The sequence below is a fragment of the Papio anubis genome, chromosome 9 (genome assembly GCF_008728515.1).
Source record: "Papio anubis isolate 15944 chromosome 9, Panubis1.0, whole genome shotgun sequence".
Lineage (NCBI taxonomy): Eukaryota > Metazoa > Chordata > Mammalia > Primates > Cercopithecidae > Papio > Papio anubis.
The window spans coordinates 117,597,061-117,615,645 of record NC_044984.1 but is presented as its reverse complement, the minus strand read 5'-3'; the positions used below and the strand labels follow the sequence as shown (position 1 = coordinate 117,615,645).

General features: G+C 42.7%; 1 protein-coding gene across 16 annotated transcripts in view; it reads left to right on the top strand.

Annotated features, from left to right (window-relative positions):
• MPHOSPH9 (M-phase phosphoprotein 9) overlaps positions 1-18,585 on the top strand; it is an 84,417-nt gene that overhangs the window by 25,043 nt on the left and 40,789 nt on the right. For 14 of the 16 annotated variants that reach the window (XM_009181955.4, XM_009181951.4, XM_017946287.3 and 11 more), the window contains 6 exons: positions 613-719; positions 6,813-6,938; positions 7,104-7,564; positions 7,869-8,024; positions 12,128-12,215; positions 15,563-15,778. In XM_009181955.4, coding sequence (XP_009180219.1) covers positions 613-719; positions 6,813-6,938; positions 7,104-7,564; positions 7,869-8,024; positions 12,128-12,215; positions 15,563-15,778 — 1,154 coding nt within the window. The remainder of the gene's footprint in view (positions 1-612; positions 720-6,812; positions 6,939-7,103; positions 7,565-7,868; positions 8,025-12,127; positions 12,216-15,562; positions 15,779-18,585) is intronic. The other 2 variants (XM_021923108.2, XM_017946288.3) reach the window with 1 other exon arrangement.

Sequence of the window (18,585 nt, the reverse complement as noted above, 5' to 3'; positions counted from 1 at the left end):
TCCTCCTGCCTCAGCTTCCCAAAGTGCTGGGATTACAGGTGTGAGCTACTGCGCCTGGCCAAAAATATATATTTTAAATTGTACCAGCTCATCTTGACTTTTTTTTTTTTTTTGAGACGGAGTCTGGCTCTGTCACCCAGGCTGGAGTGCAGTGGCCGGATCTCAGCTCACTGCAAGCTCCGCCTCCTGGGGTTTACGCCGTTCTTCTGCCTCAGCCTCCCAAGTAGCTGGGACTATAAGTGCCCGCCACCTCGCCCGGCTAGTTTTTTGTATTTTTTAGTAGAGATGGGGTTTCACTGTGTTAGCCAGGATGGTCTCGATCTCCTGACCTAGTGATTCGCCTATCTCGGCCTCCCAAAGTACTGGGATTACAGGCTTAAGCCACCGTGCCTGACCTTGACATTTTATATTTCAGTTTTAAACATTCGCATCCAGTTAGGACTCTTACATAATACAGAATTTAGATAACTTTTTTTCCATCAAAATTCAAATTACTTTAACTCAAAATTAGTTTCTTCCCATATTTAATTTCCTTTAGATAGAAATGTTATTCTAGAAAGCATTTTTGTTTTTTCCTCACTCTTTTCTATTCTGTGTATTTGTGCACATCAGGATTGACTTACTGGAAACTAGAGGAAAAGGATACACACCACTCTTTGCCTGAAACTTTAGAGAAGACGTTCGTATCATTGTCTTCCACAGATGTGTCACCAAACCAGGTAATTTAAAAACCTGTGGGCTGGGCGCTGTGGCTCACGCCTTAATCCCAGCGCTTTGGGAGGCTGAGGTGGGCGGATCATCTGAGGTCAGGAGTTCAAGACCAGCCTGGCTAACATGGTGAAACCTTGTTTGTACTAAAAATACAAAAAAAATTAGCCAGATGTGGTGGCGCGCGCCTGTTAATCCCAGCTACTTGGGAGGCTGAGGCAGGAGAATCACTTGAACCTGGGAGGCGGAGGTTGTAGTGAACTGAGATTGTGCCATTGCACTCCAGCTTGGACAACGAGAGTAAAACTCCATCTCAAAGAAAGAAAAAATTGTGTGTGTTTGTGTTTTATAATTGTTGCCAAGTACTCAAGTATAAATTTTATTTTTCAACTTCTAAAATACTGGAAAAAGTATGGGCTTTAGAATCATACTCACTTGTTTTCAAGTTCAGTCTGTCATTTTTTCCTTATGTAATCTTAGCAATGCTTCTTAAAAGTGGAATTGAAGGCTTGGTGCCATGACTGAAACCTGTAATCCCAGCACTTTGGTAAGCCAAGGCGGGCGGATCACCTGAGGTTGGGAGTTCAAGACCAGCCTGGTCAACATGGTGAAACCTCATCTCTACTAAAAATACAAAAATTAGCTGGACATGGTGGCATGTACTTGTAATCCCAGCTACTCAGGTGGCTGAGGCAGGAGAATCACTTGAACCCAGGAGGTGGAGATTGCAGTGAGCCAAGGTGGTGCCACTGCACTCTAGCCTGGGTGACAGAGCGAGACTCCGTCTCAGCAAAAACAACAACAGAAAAAAGTGGAATTAAAAATTTCATATGTACATATTTCACCTTTGTAGTTTTTCTTTTTTTTTCTTTGAGATGGAGTCTTGCTCTGTCGCCCAGGCTGGAGTGTAGTGGTGTGATCTCTGCTCACTGCAACCTCCGCCTCCCGGGTTCAAGCGATTCTCCCGCCTCAACCTCCTGAGTAGCTGGGATTACAGGCACCTGTCATTATGCCCAGCTGAGTTTTGTATTTGTGTAGAGACGGGGTTTCACCATGTTGGCCAGGCTGCTCTCAAAACTCCTGACCTCAGGTGATCTGCCCGCCTTGGCCTCCCAAAGTGCTGGGATTACAGGCGTGAGCTACTGCACCCGGCCTCCTGTATTTTGATCAGGTAATGAAGGAGTAGCTGGGGAAAAGGAGAGATACTATTAAACTAACCAAGAGACATAAAAATGTATGACATGTACAGACAGACAGATGGGGCAATGTACTTGTACGCATCAGAGCCTCAGTGACAGAAACTAACTGTCTGAAAGGACAGTTCTATACTGCATGAAAGGAACGAAAAGACACAGGTCAACACAGAGAAATGAAGTATGAGGGAGGTAAGATTGTAGGGGGCAAGGCAGGCTTAGTAGGCTTTGCAGTTGCAGGGTTCATTCACAGTGTTAACTTGATCTTGAACATCAGTAAGTGGATCCTGCATTTTGTTGACTGTACAGTATTGTCAACTTCAACATTTCCCATTTCATGTTCTACCAAGAAACATTTATAAATTAGACTGATACAATGCTTTTTTTTTTTTTTACCACTTTAGAATTTATATTTTGTTCTTATGGAAAGAGTCTTTAGACTTAAACATAGATTTTATTATGTATCAGTAACTTTTTTTTTTTTTTTTTTTTTAATAGATATGGGATTTTTGCTGTGTTGCCTAGGCTGGTCTCAAACTCCTAGGCTCAAGTGATTCCCCGGCCTTGGTCTCCCAAAGGGCTGGGATTACAGCTGTGAGTCACTGTGCCCCTGGCCTATTATATAACTTTTTTTTTTTTTGAGACGGAGTCTTGCTCTGTCGCGCAATGGTGTGATCTCGGCTCACTGCAACCTCCACCTCCTGGGTTCAAGCGATTTTCCTGCCTTAGCCTCCTAAGTAGCTGGGACTACAGGCATGTGCTGCCATGCCCAGCTAATTTTTTTCTGTTTTTAGTAGAGACAAGGTTCCATCATGTTGGCCAAGATGGTCTCGATCTCCTGACCTTGTGACTCACCTGCGTCAGCCTCCCAAAGTGCCGGGATTACAGGTGTGAGCCACTGTGCCTGGCTTATTATATAACTCTTATGCATACTTTAAAAAGGAAGACATAAGTGAAATAAAAGTGGCTAAAATTCTTTCCTTCTCAGAGGGTTATCTCTTCTCTTCTCTTTCTCTCTTTCTTCATGGTCTCACTCTGTTGCCCAGGCTGAAGTATAGCAACTTGATCATAAATCACTGCAGACTCAACCTCCTGGGCTCAGGCGATCCTCTTGCCTCAGTCTCCTGCGTAGCTGATACTACAGTCACGTGTAACCACACCTGGCTCATTTTTTTGTTTTTTTTTTTTTTAGTAGAGGCAAAGTCTCTCTATGTTGCCCAGGCTGGTCTCTTGAACTCCTGGACTCAAGCAATCCTCCTGCCTCAGCCTCCCAAAGTGCTGGGACAAGAGCATCAGTGATTCTGCATTTCTGTAAAAAGAATGGAAAGGCCTTTCTGCTTTTTACCTGGCTTAGTATCATGTAGAACTAGCCTGCTTTGGACTCCCATGTGGAATATGTTACTAAACGTGTCTGATTCACCCTTCTCTTAAATATTGACCTCAGGAGCTTCATTGTAGTGTGTCGGTTTGTCTTCCAAGCTGCTGATACCTATTTGGCCAATTTTGAGCTCATAAGCAGGGAATGACAGTCTATCACAACCACAACTTGGCCCAAAGCAATTATAAGATGCCATTAATTACAAGAGTCATCCCTACTTTAGAGATGTTAACGTGACAAGAACATAAAAGTGGCCGGGCGCGGTGGCTCAAGCCTGTAATCCCAGCACTTTGGGAGGCTGAGACGGGTAAATCACAAGGTCAGGAGATTCTGAGACCATCCTGGCTAACCCGTGAAACCCTGCCTCTACTAAAAGTACAAAACCAGCCGGGCGAGGTGGCGGGCTTCGTAGTCCCAGCTACCGGGAGGCTGAGGCAGGAGAATGGCGAAACCCGGAGGCATGGAGCTTGTAGTGAGCTGAGATCTGGCCACTGCACTCCAACCTGGGCAATTGTGAGACTGGGCCTCAAAAAAAAAAAAAAAAAAAACATAAAAGTGGTGAAAAGTAGTACTTTTCTATTCCCATGAGCTTTGAATAGAATAACCCCAACTATTCCCCCAGGCCACCAGGCTGTGGCCATAGCCAGAGTAATGCTACTTTTCACAGGCTTCAGGTCTTGAAAAGGCTTCTTTAGGTTGTTGGCATGTAAGGAATGAATTCTACAGCAGGATTATGGGAATTGTGGTACTTTTTTGAGGCAGAGTCTCGCTCTGTTTCATAGGCTGGAATGCAGTGGTGCGATCTCGGCTTACTGCATCCTCTGCCTCCTGGGTTCAAGCGATTCTCTTGCTTCAGCCTCCCAAGTAGCCGGGATTACAGGCACGCGCCGCCACGCCCGGCTAATTTTTGTGTTTTTAGTAGAGATGGGGTTTCACCATATTTGCCAGGCTGGTGTCAAACTTCTGACCTCAAGTGATCCACCCGCCTTGGCCTCCCAAAGTGCTGGGATTACAGGCGTGAGCCACCACAGTATATTTTAAAGGTTTAGATTTAACAAATTAATGCCTTTAATGCACACACTCACAAGGTAGTTATAAGGTTTTAAAAATATATATTCGTGGTGCTCTGCAGCCTATGTAGGGTCTAGAAATGGGACATACATTTAAAGCTACATGATTAATGTATTCTTTCAGTGTTTTCAGTGTATCTATTGTTGAATCTGTAATCTCATTTGCGACAATGTTCACAGTTTAAATTTGAGGCCCAGGGTTAATTGGTTCTCCTCTCACACCCTATAATATGTCCCACCTTGAAATAATTTAAGCCCAAAGTTTTAATGTTTAGAGCCTAGACCTCTCTGCAACATTTTTAGTGTAGTGAAGCCCTGATTTCAGTTTTTCGAAATTAGGGTCCTATCTTCTGTTTTTTGAGATAGCGTCTTGGTCTGTCATTCAGGCTAGAGTGAAGGAGTGCAGTGGCATGATCCTGGCTCACTGCAACCTCTGCCTCCTGGGTTCAAGTGATCGTCCCATTTCAGTCTCCTGTGTCACTGGGATTACAGGCCTGTGCCACCACTCCGAACCATTTTTTGTATTTTTAGTAGAGACAGGGTTTCACCATATCAGCCAGACTGGTCTCGAACTCCTGACCTCAGGCGATCTGCCTGTCTCAGCCTCCCAAAGTGCTGGGATTACAGGCATGAGCCACCGTATCTAGCCTAGGGTCATATCTTCTTATTTTACTAATGAATAAAGGGACTTATTTTCACTTGATCTTAGCCAAAAGGCTGAGAAGTGATGGGGGGGACTTATTTTCATTGGGTCACTTTGTGACACCTAGTTTTGGTTGGCCAACTCTTTAAACAAACATGCTTGTAACTACATAGATAAGGAACTCCACCTCTTGGTGCATTTTACTTCAGGCATATGAAATTAATTTGGCCAAAAGTTTTCTCATCCTTCTGTTATTCATTATGAAGTATTTTCTTTTCTTTTTTTCTTTTCTTTTTTTTTTTTTGAGACGGAGTCTCACTCTGTCGCCCAGGCTGGATGGAGTGCAGTGGCACGATCTTGGCTCACTGCAAGCTCTGCCTCCCAGGTTCACGCCACTCCCCTGCCTCAGCCTCCCAAGTAGCTGGGACTACAGGAACTCACCACCACGCCCAGCTAATGTTTTGTATTTTTAGTAGAGATGGGGTTTCACCGTGTTAGCCAGGATGGTCTCGATCTCTTGACCTTGTGATCTGCCCACCTTGGCCTCCCAAAGTGCTGGGATTACAGGCATGAGCCACCACACCTGGCCTTCTTTTTTTTGAGACCGAGTTTCGCTCTTGTTGCCCAGGCTGGAGTGCAATGGTGTGATCTCGGCTCACTGCACCGTCCACCTTCCAGGTTCAAGCAGTTCTCCTGCCTCAGCCTCCCTTGTAGCTGGGATTACAGTCATGTACCATCTTGCCTGGCTAATTTTGTATTTTTAGTAGAGACGGGGTTTCTCCATGTTGGCTAGGCTGATCACCTCAAGTGATTGCCCGCCCTGGCCTTCTGAAGTGCTGGGATTTACAGGCATGAGCCACCGTGCCCAGCCTATGAAGTATTTTCTTACCTCAAAACTTGGTTATTGGCTAGGCGTGGTGGCCCATGCCTGTAATCCCAGCACTTTGGGAAGCTAAGGTGGGAGAATTGCTTCAGCTCAGGAGTTTGAGACTAGCCTGGGCAACATGGCAAGACCCTGTCTCTACAAAAAAAATACAAAAATTAGCTGGGTGTGGTGGCGCACTTGTGTAGTCCCAGCAACTTAGGAGGCTGAGGCAGGAAGATCACCTTAGCCTGGGAGATTGAGGCTGCAGTGAACCGTGATCACACCACTGCACTCCAGCCTGGGCAACAGGGTGAGACGCTGTGTCAAAGAAACTCAAAAAATTGGTTCTTATTTTGAGTGGGAGAACTACTAAGACTTTCATTATTTGGAAGTATTCATAAGCTGCTAAATAATTAACATTCACATTATCCCCTTAGTGTCTTTTTTTTTTTTTTTTGAGACGGAGTCTCGCTCTGTCGCCCAGGCTGGATTGCAGTGGCCTGATCTCGGCTCACTGCAAGCTCCGCCTCCCGGGTTCACGCCATTCTCCTGCCTCAGCCTCCGGAGTAGCTAGGACTACAGGCGCCCGCCACCACGCCCGGCTAGTTTTTTGTATCTTTTAGTAGAGACGGGGTTTCATCGTGTTAGCCAGGATGGTCTCGATCGCCTGACCTCGTGATCCGCCCGTCTCGGCCTCCCAAAGTGCTGGGATTACAGGCTTGAGCCACCGCGCCCGGCCTAGTGTCTTAAATAGTTAGGAGATCCAAACATCTTTCCATTCGGAGGTAGACTCATCATACTAGATAATGACTTCCAAGCTTGTATTACAAATCTGACAGTCTCCATTTTCAATTTGCTTAAAGTCTTTCAAAAATCTTTTTATGGTGCTTATTTTGATATCATTAATTTGTTTCATTATTGATAACACCATTTAATTTTGTTTCATATCTTTAAGTCTAATACTAGTAATGAGATGAAGCTACCGTCACTGAAGGATATTTATTATAAAAAACAAAGGGAAAACAAGCAGTTACCTGAGAGGAATCTCACTTCTGCTTCCAACCCAAATCATCCACCAGAGGTAAAGTTGTCCACATTCTGCCGAGTGAACATGAACAATGCTTCCTGACTCTAACTTTTACCTCAAGCTTCATTTTCCCTAGGAGATCTAAAGCCTACTCACTTGAAAACAAGCAAAACAAAGCTGAGTTCTGAGAGTAAGACTTCCTTGTTGTCTTGTTTTTAGGTTCTGACTCTAGATCCTACGTTACACATGAAGCCAAAGCAGCAGATTTCAGGGATTCAACCGCATGGCCTTCCGAATGCCCTTGATGACAGAATATCCTTTTCCCCGGACTCTGTTCTAGAGCCTAGTATGTCTAGTCCCTCTGACATAGACTCATTTTCACAAGCAAGTAATGTCACTTCTCAGTTACCTGGATTTCCAAAATATCCCACACACACAAAAGCTTCTCCGGTGGACTCTTGGAAAAATCAGACATTCCAAAACGAAAGTAGGACCAGTTCCACGTTTCCGTCAGTATATACCATTACTAGTAATGATATCTCGGTCAACACTGTAGATGAAGAAAACACTGTCATGGTCGCTTCGGCCTCAGTCAGTCAGTCCCAGCTTCCAGGTACAGCCAACAGTGTCCCAGAATGCATTTCATTGACTTCCTTGGAAGATCCTGTGATATTGTCTAAGTATGTATTTCAGTGAATGGCTTGTAATGTTAATAGATTTTCTGTGATGTCTGATTGAAAATGATCTTTATTGAACTTCAGTATTGCATAAATTCTTAGAGATTTAGCATTTTTAAGATGGAGCATATAAAAACTCTTTCACTCGATTGTCAACTTTTTGTGTATTAATCTATATATTTTGTAGTATGCAAAGGAAATATGCTATATTTTTGCCCATGAGAATCATTGTGTTCTTGGTTTCTCTTGTGGGATGGAGACTGAGGATAGCTTTCCTAATATATATTTTTTATTCTCAACGAATAAGGATTAGGCAGAACCTGAAGGAAAAGCATGCTCGACACATTGCAGATCTTCGAGCTTATTATGAATCAGAAATAAATAGTTTGAAACAGAAGCTGGAGGCAAAAGAAATCTCTGCAGTTGAAGATTGGAAGATAACCAATCAAATTCTTGTGGACAGGTAAAATTTATAATTTAGCTGTGAAGTTTTCTCCACCTCGGATGTGTTATTTTCACAGAAGTATAATGTGAGAAAACACATTGAAAACATATAGTTTGGATTTGAAATTTTAACAGTCATGTTTGCCTAAGTATTTTTGAAGCTATAATAACTGACATGGAGCCATTTGTTTCACATGGGCAAAATACTGAAACAGTTTAGTGAATTTTGTATATGCAGAGTAATGTCATTGATGGGAGGAATAGTACTATGGACTTCCTAATAAGTCTATGGCTTATGTCCTGTGGCAATTCTCAACCTTTTTAATACGCCCATTAAAATACTGTAATTCCCATTCCAAAAAAACCCACAAAGAAATACAGGGGAGAATGACCTTATATTCAAGATAGCTTCACACTTACATTAGAATCACTTAGAAAATTTGATGCTTTCACTAGTATTAGTAATAGAGTCCTTGCAACATACTTTACAGTTAAACGGGACTTGGTCAGGCATGGTGGCTCATGTCTGTAACCCAGCACTTTGGGAGGCAGAGGCAGGCAGATGTCTTGAGCTCAGGGGTTCAAGACCAACCTGGGCAACATAATGGAACCCTGTCTCTACAAAAAATTAAAACATTAGCTGGGCATGATGGCGTGTACCCGTGGTCCCACTTACTGGGGAGGCTGAGGTGAGAGGATTGCTTGAGCTCAGGAGGTCGAGGCTACGGTGAACTGAAGTTGTGCCACTGCACTCCAGCCTGGGTGACAGAGCGACACCCTGTCTCTAAATAAATAAACAGGACTTAAATAGATTGAAAATTGATGCAGGTCTAGCTGATAGCAAGGAGTTCTCTAAGGAGAAAAGACAAAGCTCACTTCAAAGAGCTTAGGAGGGAACTAAAATCTTCCATCTGGTTAACAGTTTAACTTTCAAAGTTATGGGAAAACTAGCCTTTATACTGTAAGTAGTTTTGGTTGCTGGCAGTTAACATGGCTGTCTTATTCTTGAATGTTTCTATAGCTTTCATTTTGCATCGTATGGGGGTACGATGGTAGGAAAAAGTAATTTGAAAAAGAGCCAAACCAAAAGAAAAGAGACAGGTTTAGGTTTTTTAGGACAAAAACAGTAGATAGCAGGTTATGGAAGTTGGGTTTTTTGTTATTGTTTTTGTTTAGAAGGCAAAGATGAGGCTGAGTGTGGTGGCTCACACCTGTAATCCCAGCACTTTGGGAGGCAGAGGCAGGCAGATCGCTTGAGGTCAGGAGTTCAAGACCAGCCTAGACAACATATTGAAACCCTGTCTCTACTGAATATACAAAAAGTAGCTGGATGTGGTGGTGCTCACCTGTAATCCCAGATACTCAGGAGACTGAGGCAGGAGAATCGCTTGAACCCAGGAGGCGGAGGTTGCAGTGAGCCGAGATTGTGTCACTGCACTCCAGCCTGGGTGACAGAGTGAGACTCAGTTTCAAAAGAAAAAAAAAATAAAGCAAAGATGACTGCAGTTACTTCCTGTAGGAAAACAAGTATGAAAGAAGCCCACCAGTGAACTTTTGAAGGTTAAACACAGAGTCCTAAAGAAGGTACCTAGAGTAACTTATAGCCAGTTAAAATATTTTTATGACTAGAAGATGTTTGAGCATATAGAGCAATGAGCAAATATAGGTGGAGCAAATTGGAAGCCAGGGTTTTAAGTAAATGGCTGTGTTATAGCAGTTAACAGTGGCAGGCTTGGTTACTGGAGTAGATGTAATCACTGTGTGAAATGAATAGCTGTACATTATTTTCTCCTCTTCCCAAAAAAGATTTGATCTGGCTTATGGTTAAAAAAAAAAAAAAAGCTGTGTTACAGAGGACAGTAGAAACAAAATAAATGGCAGTCATTTAGAACTGGAGAAATGATTCCCCCAAGATAAAAACTATTGTTGGCCGGGTATGGTGGCTCAAGCCTGTAATCCCAGCACTTTGGGAGGCCGAGATGGGCGGATCACGAGGTCAGGAGATCGAGACCATCCTGGCTAACACGTTGAAACCCCGTCTCTACTAAAAAGAATACAAAAAACTAGCCAGGCAACATGGCGGGCACCTGTAGTCCCAGCTACTCGGGAGGCTGAGGCAGGAGAATGGCGTGAACCCAGGAGGCGGAGCTTGCAGTGAGCTGAGATCTGGCCACTGCACTCCAGCCTGGGCGACAGAGCCAGACTCCGTCTCAAAAAAAACAAACAAAAAAAAACCCCCCAAAAAAACAACAAAAAAAACCCCATTGTTATCAGCATATACACTGATTGTTTTTCAAACTTAAAATTGCAAATTGGAGAATTCCCCTGGTGTTACAAATGGAGCCATTAGCCAGCTGTGATATCAGATTACTATGTCATGGATGTGGAACTTGGGACAGTGATCCCCTGGCACATTAGAATCCATAGTACTGAAAAAAGTCAAATACAATTAACACACTTAACTATTTGAGTGATTTTTTTTTTTTTTAAAGAATAGTCTTATCAGTATTTCATGTCTGAGCCGCATTAATGCACAGTGGTTAGGAGCATGAACTCCGAGTGCCCAGCTTATGCTCCCAGTGTGACTGCTTACAACCTGTGTGACTTTCAGTGAGGAACTGAACTGTTTTTGTTTTCTCAACTGTAAAATGGGACCAATGATAATCTGTTTTTTCTTTCTTTTTTTTTTTTTTTTTTTGAGACGGAATCTCTCTCTGTCGCCCAGGCTGGAGTGCAGTGGCGTGATCTCGGCTTACTGCAAGCTCCGCCTCCCAGGTTCACGTCATTCTCCTGCCTCAGCCTCCCGAGTAGCTGGGACTACAGGCGCCCACCACCATGCCCAGCTAATTTTTTGTATTTTAGTAGAGACAGGGTTTCACCGTGTTAGCCAGGATGGTCTCGATCTCCTGACCTCGTGATCCACCCACCCTGGCCTCCCAAAGTGCTGGGATTACAGGCGTGAGCCACCACGCCCAGCTGGGACCAATGATAATCTTAATGGACAGAATTGTGAGGATAAATGGAACGTGCTTAAAGACCTGGTGTATAGTCAGTGCTAAATAAATAAAGCTTTTATTATTCATACTGTGTTAAACACTGAGTCAAAATGGTAACTGAATTCTATGTATTTTGTTATTTTGAGGGTCTGTGATAATTAACTTTACAAAGGAAGTTAATTATAAGAATAGTTATATTCATGCTAAATTTGAAATAGTACAGAAGGACATAATATGAAAAGTAAATTGGATCGCTTGAGTCCAGGAGTTTGAGATCAGCCTGGGCAACAAAGTGAGATCCCATCTCTACAAAAAATCAAGTTAGCTATATGTGGTGGTACATATTCAAGAGGCTGAGGCAGGAGACTTGCTTGAGCCCAGAAGGTTGAGGCTGTAGTGAACCGTGATTGCACCACTGTACTTGAGCCTGGGTTACAGAGTGAGATCCTGTCTCCAAAAAAAAAAAAAAAAGTAAATCTCCCTACCCCAACCTCTAGTCCCAAATCCCAAATTTAATTTTTTGCATTTTTCCAGAAATCATAATGCATACGTGTAGATACAGATTTTTTTCATAACTAAACCAAGCTATTTTATGTACATCTTTTTTTTATATTTTAAAAAATAATTTTAGGCTTTTTTTTTTTTTTTTTTCGAGACAGGTTCTCACTCTGTCACTCAGGCTGGAGTGCAGTGGCGTGATCTCAGCCCATTGCAACCTCAGCCTCCCAGGTTCAAGCCACCCTCCCACCTCAGCCTCCTGAGTAGCTGGGACTGCAGGCACGTGCCACAATGCCCAGCTATGTTTTGTATTTTTAGTAGAGATGGGGTTTCACCATGTTGGCCAGGCTGATCTCGAACTCCTGGCCTCAAGTGATCTGCCTGCCTCAGCCTCCCAAAGTGTTGATATTACAGGTGTGAGCCACGGTGCCTGGCCAATTTTAGTCTTTTCTCTACGTACTATATTATTAGATTCATTGGATATATTCTACTAAAATGGCATCCTGAGTCTTAGCTAACACTGGAGAATTTGTCTTGTGTTATATATTAGATAATTGGTTAGATGTATGTAATACTTTTAAAGGTAATAATTTTATCTTCTAATTGAAACTAAATTTATGGTTTTTAGATGTGGCCAATTAGATAGTGCTTTGCATGAAGCTACTAGTCGCGTGAGAACACTTGAAAATAAGAATAACTTACTGGAAATTGAAGTGGTAAGTACTCTTTTTTTGGTGGGAGTTCTGGTAAGACAAATGAATTATTTCATGATAACATCAGTTATGTTTCTTGTCTTTTTAAGGAAGGCTTATGAAGCTTATATTTTTAGTGCTGTTGGCTTCATATAATAGTATAAACTTTACCTTTTTTTTTTTTTTTTTTTTTTGGGATGGAGTCTCGCTCTGTCGTCCAGGCTGGAGTGCAGTGGCGCAATCTTGGCTCACTGCAAGCTCCACCTCCCAGGTTCACGCCATTGTCAACTGCCTTAGCGTCCTAAGTAGCTGGGACTGCAGGAGTCTGCCACCACGCCCGGCTAATTTTTTGTATTTTTTAGTAGAGATGGGGTTTCACCGTGTTAGCCAGGATGGTCTCGATCTCCTGACCTTGTGATCCTCCTGCCTCGGCCTCCCAAGTGCTGGGATTACGGGCGTGAGCCACTGTGCCTTTTTTTTTTTTTTTTTTGAGACGGAGTCTCACTCTGTCACCCAGACTGGAGTGCAGTTGTGCGATTTTGGCTCACTGCAACCTTTGCCTCCCAGTTTCAAGTGATTCTCCTGCCTCAGTGTCCCTAGTAGCTGGGACTACAGATGCATGCCACTGCGCCGGGCTAATTTTTGTATTTTCAGTAGAGACGGGGTTTCGCCGTGTGAGTCAGGCTGGTCTCTAACACCTGACCTTGTGATCCACCCGCCTTGGCCTCCCAAAGTGCTGGGATTATAGGTGTGAGCCACTGCACCTGACCTAAACTTTACCCTTTTAAAACTTACCTTTGGCCAGGTGCGGTGGCTCATGTTAGTAATCCTAGCACTTTGGGAGACTGAGGTGAGAGGATTGCTTGAGCCCAGGAGTTCGAGACCAGCCTGGGTAACATACAGAGACCTCTGTCTCTACAAATTAGCCGGGCATGGTGGTGCACAGCTGTCGTCCCAGCTACTTGGGAGACTGAGGCAGGAGGATGACTTAATCCCAGGAAGTTGAGGCTGCAGTGACCATGATTGTGCCACAGCACTGTAGCCTGGGCAAGAGAGCATGACCCTGTCTCAAAAATTGTTTTTTAAATTTTTTGCGATATAATTTGCATACCATAAAACTTACCCTTTTAAAGTATACAATTCCACGAATTTTAGTATATTTAGAGTTGGGCATCCACCATAATCAATTTTAGGACATTTTCCTCAAAAAAAAAAAAAAAAAATCCCCACCCCTTAGCCGTCACCGCCCCCCCTCATTCTGTCCTTCCACACCCTGGCAACCACTACTCAGTTTTCTTTCTCTGTGCATTTGCCTTTTCTGAACATTGATATAAATGAAATCCTAGACTGACCTTTCGTGTCTGACTTCTTCACTTAGTATTTAATATTTTCAAGGTTCATCCATGTTGTAACATATCAGTATTCATTCCTTTTTATGGCTGAATATGTTTCATTCTGTGAATAATACCCCATTTTTGTTTACATTCATCAGGTAATGTTTAGATTATATACTTTCTTGCTATTTAAATTATATTGCTATGAGTGTTTGTCTACAAGATTTTATGTGCCACATAAGTTTTTAGTTTACTTGGGTATATAACTAGAAGTGCATAAACTTTTTATGCTAAAATTACTTTTTACCCCCACGCATTACCAAGTTTTATTTTTTTACACATAACTTTTTTTCTTTCTGAACAAAGACCTTTGTTATTCCCTTTTGTAAGGCAATCTTTGTGTATTACCTTTGTGTAAGGCAGTCTTTTTAAGGGTCAAAAGTTTCTCAAAGTCTGTTTACAAGTTTTATTTTTAATATCTATTAGAAGATGAAATGCATAATAGTTATCACAGAGTAGTGTGTATATGTATGAGATACATATAACCTTATGAACAAAATTTTGGTGGAAAACGTCTGTTTTGGTTTTCTGTTGAGACGGAGTCTCGCCCTTGTTGCCCAGGCTGGAGTGCAATGGTGTGATCTTGGCTCACTGCAACCTCTGCCTCCCTGGTTCAAGGGATTCTCCTGCCTCAGCCTCCTGAATAGCTGGGATTACAGATGCCCGCCACCAAGCCCAGCTAATTTTTGTATTTTTAGTAGAGACAGGTTTTCGCTGTGTTGGCCAGGCTGGTCTCGAACTCCTGACCTCAGGTGATCTGCCCGCTTCAGCCTCCCCAAGTGCTGGGGTTACAGGCACCCAGCCTATTTTGTTTTATATGTTGTTTTTATCTTTGCCCTTTTTTTTGGAGACAGGGTCTCACTTCGTCGCCCAGGCTAGAGTGCTATGCAGCCGTCATGGCTCCACTTGAGTCTCAGCCTCTCGGGCTCAAGTGATCCTTCCACCTCAGCCTCCTGAGTAGTTGGGACTATAGGCACGCACCACCACACCCGACTGATTTTTAAAATTTTTTGTCAAGACAGGCTATGTGGCCCAGGCTGATCTTAAACTCCTGGGCTCTAGCAGTCCTCCCAAAGTGCTGGGATTTCCGCTGTGAGCCACAGTGCCTGGCCTGTTTACTTTTTTAGTTCCTCTCCTCCTAAGCTTCATGACATTAGGGACTATTGTCTTTTTTGTTAATCTTAACAACAAAAAGATTTTGTTAATCTAGCAACCTAGTGCCTGGCACCTAGTGGGTATTCCAGAAATGATTGTTGAATGAATATTAACATATCAGATGGGTTTTGAATTTCCTGTATTTTCATAGTGAGAGGGTATGAAATGTTTTTCTCCTCCCTAAATGTTGATGTTGGGCAACAAAGTCCAGCTATGCTTTCAAAATAATTTCCCTAATAGCAGTGGTTATTTTTTCCTTATTAAAGTGAACTGTAGGAGCTATTAGGTGAGTCCTAGAATCAAAGTGCCATAGATGGTAGTTTCCTGTATACCGTATGATAATGTCAGGGGCTGGTATTCCAGTAGAACTATTCTTTCTGGACTCTCCATCTCAGAATACAACAAAATAGATTTATTTATTTCCATTTCTATGTTTTGTTCATTTTTTAATGCCCATAATTTATTAGCTCTTATTGAGGCATCTATTTTTTCATAAATTTTGGGCTGGGCATGGTAGCTCATGCCTGTAATCCCAGCACTTTGGGAGGCTGAGACCTGTGGATTACTTGAGGTCAGGCTTTTGAGACCAGCCTGGCCAACATAGTGAAACCCTGTCTCTACCAAAAATACAAAAAATTAGCCAGGAGTGGTGGTGGGCGCCTGTAATCCCAGCTCTCAGGAGGCTGAGGCAGGAGAATTGTTTGAACCCAGGAGGTGGAGGTTGCAGTAGGCCAAGATTGCGCCATTGTACTCCAGTTTGGGCAACAGAGCGAGACTCCCATCTCAAAAAAAGAAAAAAAAATGTTTGTCTTTGTTTTGTAGAATGATTTGAGAGAACGCTTCAGTGCAGCCAGCAGTGCTTCCAAACTTTTGCAGGAACGAATTGAGGAAATGAGAACAAGCAGTAAAGAAAAAGACAATACCATCATTCGACTAAAATCTAGACTGCAAGATTTAGAAGAAGCGTTTGAGAATGCTTACAAACTCTCAGATGATAAAGAAGCTGAACTAAAACAAGAGAACAAAATGTTTCAAGATGTAAGTAACGAATAATAGTAACTTAATGATGTGATTGGCTAAAAGTAATTTAGGTATTATACTCTTACAAGTGATTATGACTTTCTAGGCTTATTTTATTTTTTATTGATTTATTTTGAAACAGCGTCTCACTCTGACCCCCAGGCTGGAGTGCAGTGGCACAAGCTCAACTCGCTGCAGCTTTGACCTTCTGGGCTCAAGTGATCCGCTCACCTCAGCTTCCCAAGTAGCTAGAATTACAGGTGCCTACCACTGCGCCCAGATAATTTTTGTATTGTTAGTAGAGTTGGGGTTTCCCCATGTTGGCCAGGCTGGTCTCGAACTCCTGACCTCAGGTGATTCACCTGCCTCGGCCTCCAAAAGTGCTGGGATTATAGGCATGAGCCACCACACCTGGCCTTTATTTTAGTTTTACATAACTTTGCAGCAACTGTGAATATGTACCTTCCTAATGGAGCCAATTGGGTCTTGCCTTGCAGCAAGAAGTCAGATACTTAGAACGATGGCATCACTCCCAGATCTTTTCTGTTTCTAGCAGGTCAACTTAAAAAAAAAAAAAAGCCTGTGTCTGCATCAGGTCAACTTTCAAGCTATCTTAACATCTGTGTGTCTGGCAGGATAAAATGCTATGAACCAGATTTAGAGCAGGTTTGATTATATTTTTTCACTTTGGTATAATTTCACTTAAAATTTGGATTTGTATAACAGTGAAACTAGATTAGGTTTCAGGTTGCTTATTTTTTTGTAAATTTTTCTTTCTTTTTGTTCTTAGAGACAGGGTCTCGCCATGTTGTCCAGGCTGGTCTCAAGCCCCTGGGCTCAAGCAGTCTCCTCTCAGCCTTCTGAGTAGCTGGGTCTACAGGTGTGTGCCACTGCACCTGGCTTCTAAATTTTTCTTAACGTCCCTTTTCAGGATATTATGATACATAAGTAATCCGGAAGTATTTAGGCTGTTGAAGTTTTCTATCTAATTGCTTTAGATTTGCATCTCATGAAAAACAGCAGTCTTCCCTACTTACCTCTTAGTATCCTACCCTAGAGGCTGTTACTTTCAGCTCTTTTAGCTATTTCTTCTAGCATTTTCCTCCATGTTTACAAATAATATTCTTATATTGCTCTCTCATTTTTTTCCATCAGTTTCAGATACACTGACTTTCTCCTCTGCAGGGTCACAGTGTGGCTTTCTTACACCATTTGCTGCAACACAGACACTTCTGCTCCTTCCCATGTGATTCATGTATGTGTGTTTGTGTGTGTGTGTGTGTATATACGTGTGTGTGTGTGTGTGTGTGTGTGTGTATATACGTGTGTGTGTGTGTGTGTGTGTGTGTGTATATATATATTTTTTGAGATAGAATCCCTCTCTGTCGCCCAGGCTGGAGTGCAGTGGCATGATTTTGGCTCACTGCAACTTCTGCCTCCCAGGTTCAAGCAATTCTCCCTCAACCCCCTGAGTAGCTGGGACTACAGGCGCACACCACCAGCTAATTTTTGTATTTCAGTAGAGACATGGTTTCACCATGCTGGCCAGGCTGGTCTCGATCTCTTGACCTCTTGATTTGCCCGCCTCGGCCTCCCAAAGTGCTGAGATTATAGGCGTGAAGCAGTATTTTTTTCTTTTAGTAATTTGTAAAATAATGGTGCAATTTATAATCAATGGTGTCTTAAAATGGAAATTATATATCATTTATTACATCTGTATAAATATTGTTCACAGTTAAGCTGTGGTAGCATACTGTAATTACATATTACGTTTCCTTTCCTTTTCTTTTCTTTTTTTTTTTTTTTTTTGAGACAGGGTCTCACTCTGTTGCCCAGGCTGGAGTGCAGTGGTGCGATCACAGCTCACTGAAGCCTCAACCTCCCTGGGCTCAGGTGATTCTTCCACCTTGGCTTCCCAAGTTGCTAGGAGCACAGGCACATGCCACTATGCCTGGACAATTATTTAACTTTTTTTTTTTTTTTTTTTTTTGAGATGGAGTCTTGCCTGGTTGCCCAGGCTAGAGTACAATGGCATGATCTCGACTCACTGCAACTTGTGCCTCCCAGGTTCAAGTGATGCCCCTGCCTCAGCCTCCTGAGTACCTGGGATTACAGGTGCACACCACCATACTTGGCTAATTTTTGTATCATTGGTAGAGACAGGGTTTTGCCATGTTGCCCAGGCTGGTCTCAAACTCGTGGGCTCACGCGTTCCTCCCGCCTCAGCCTCTCAAAGTGCAGGGATTACAGGCATGTGCCACTGCACCCAGCCTTTTTCTCATCAAGCTTTTACCTTCTAGTTTTAGCTTCCATGAGGAGTCTCGCCTCAAAGAAGCACATACTGTGGTGTTTTTTTTCTAATTTTGTATTCCTTCTGCATTTGACTGAAAGGAGCTTCCCTCTTTCCTTGACTTATCTATTATTTGCCTTTAGAGACAAGTCCTTGCTTTGTAGTCCAGGCTGGAGTAAACAATCCTTCTGCCTTAGCCTCCTGAGTAGCTAGGATCCTACTACTAAAGCGCATGTCCTTTACTTTGTTATATCAGTAAATAAGATTGATGGATTCTTATTTTACTCAGTGAATTACAGTTCTTTACCATGATTATTTTGATACTCATGGTGTCCCAAGTTTGGCCAGTGGGACACACATCAGGCTGGTCCCGTATCTTTTTGACATGCTTTTGTCATTCTTTGAGCATGTCCATATTTCCTGGCACAGCACTGTGTTCCAGGCTCATCTTGTACTTTTCAAAGCCCCAGCCTAGAATCAGTCATTTTTTCTGTTGAGTTGTGGTTCTTTTTCATGGAAAATGGTATTCAGACCT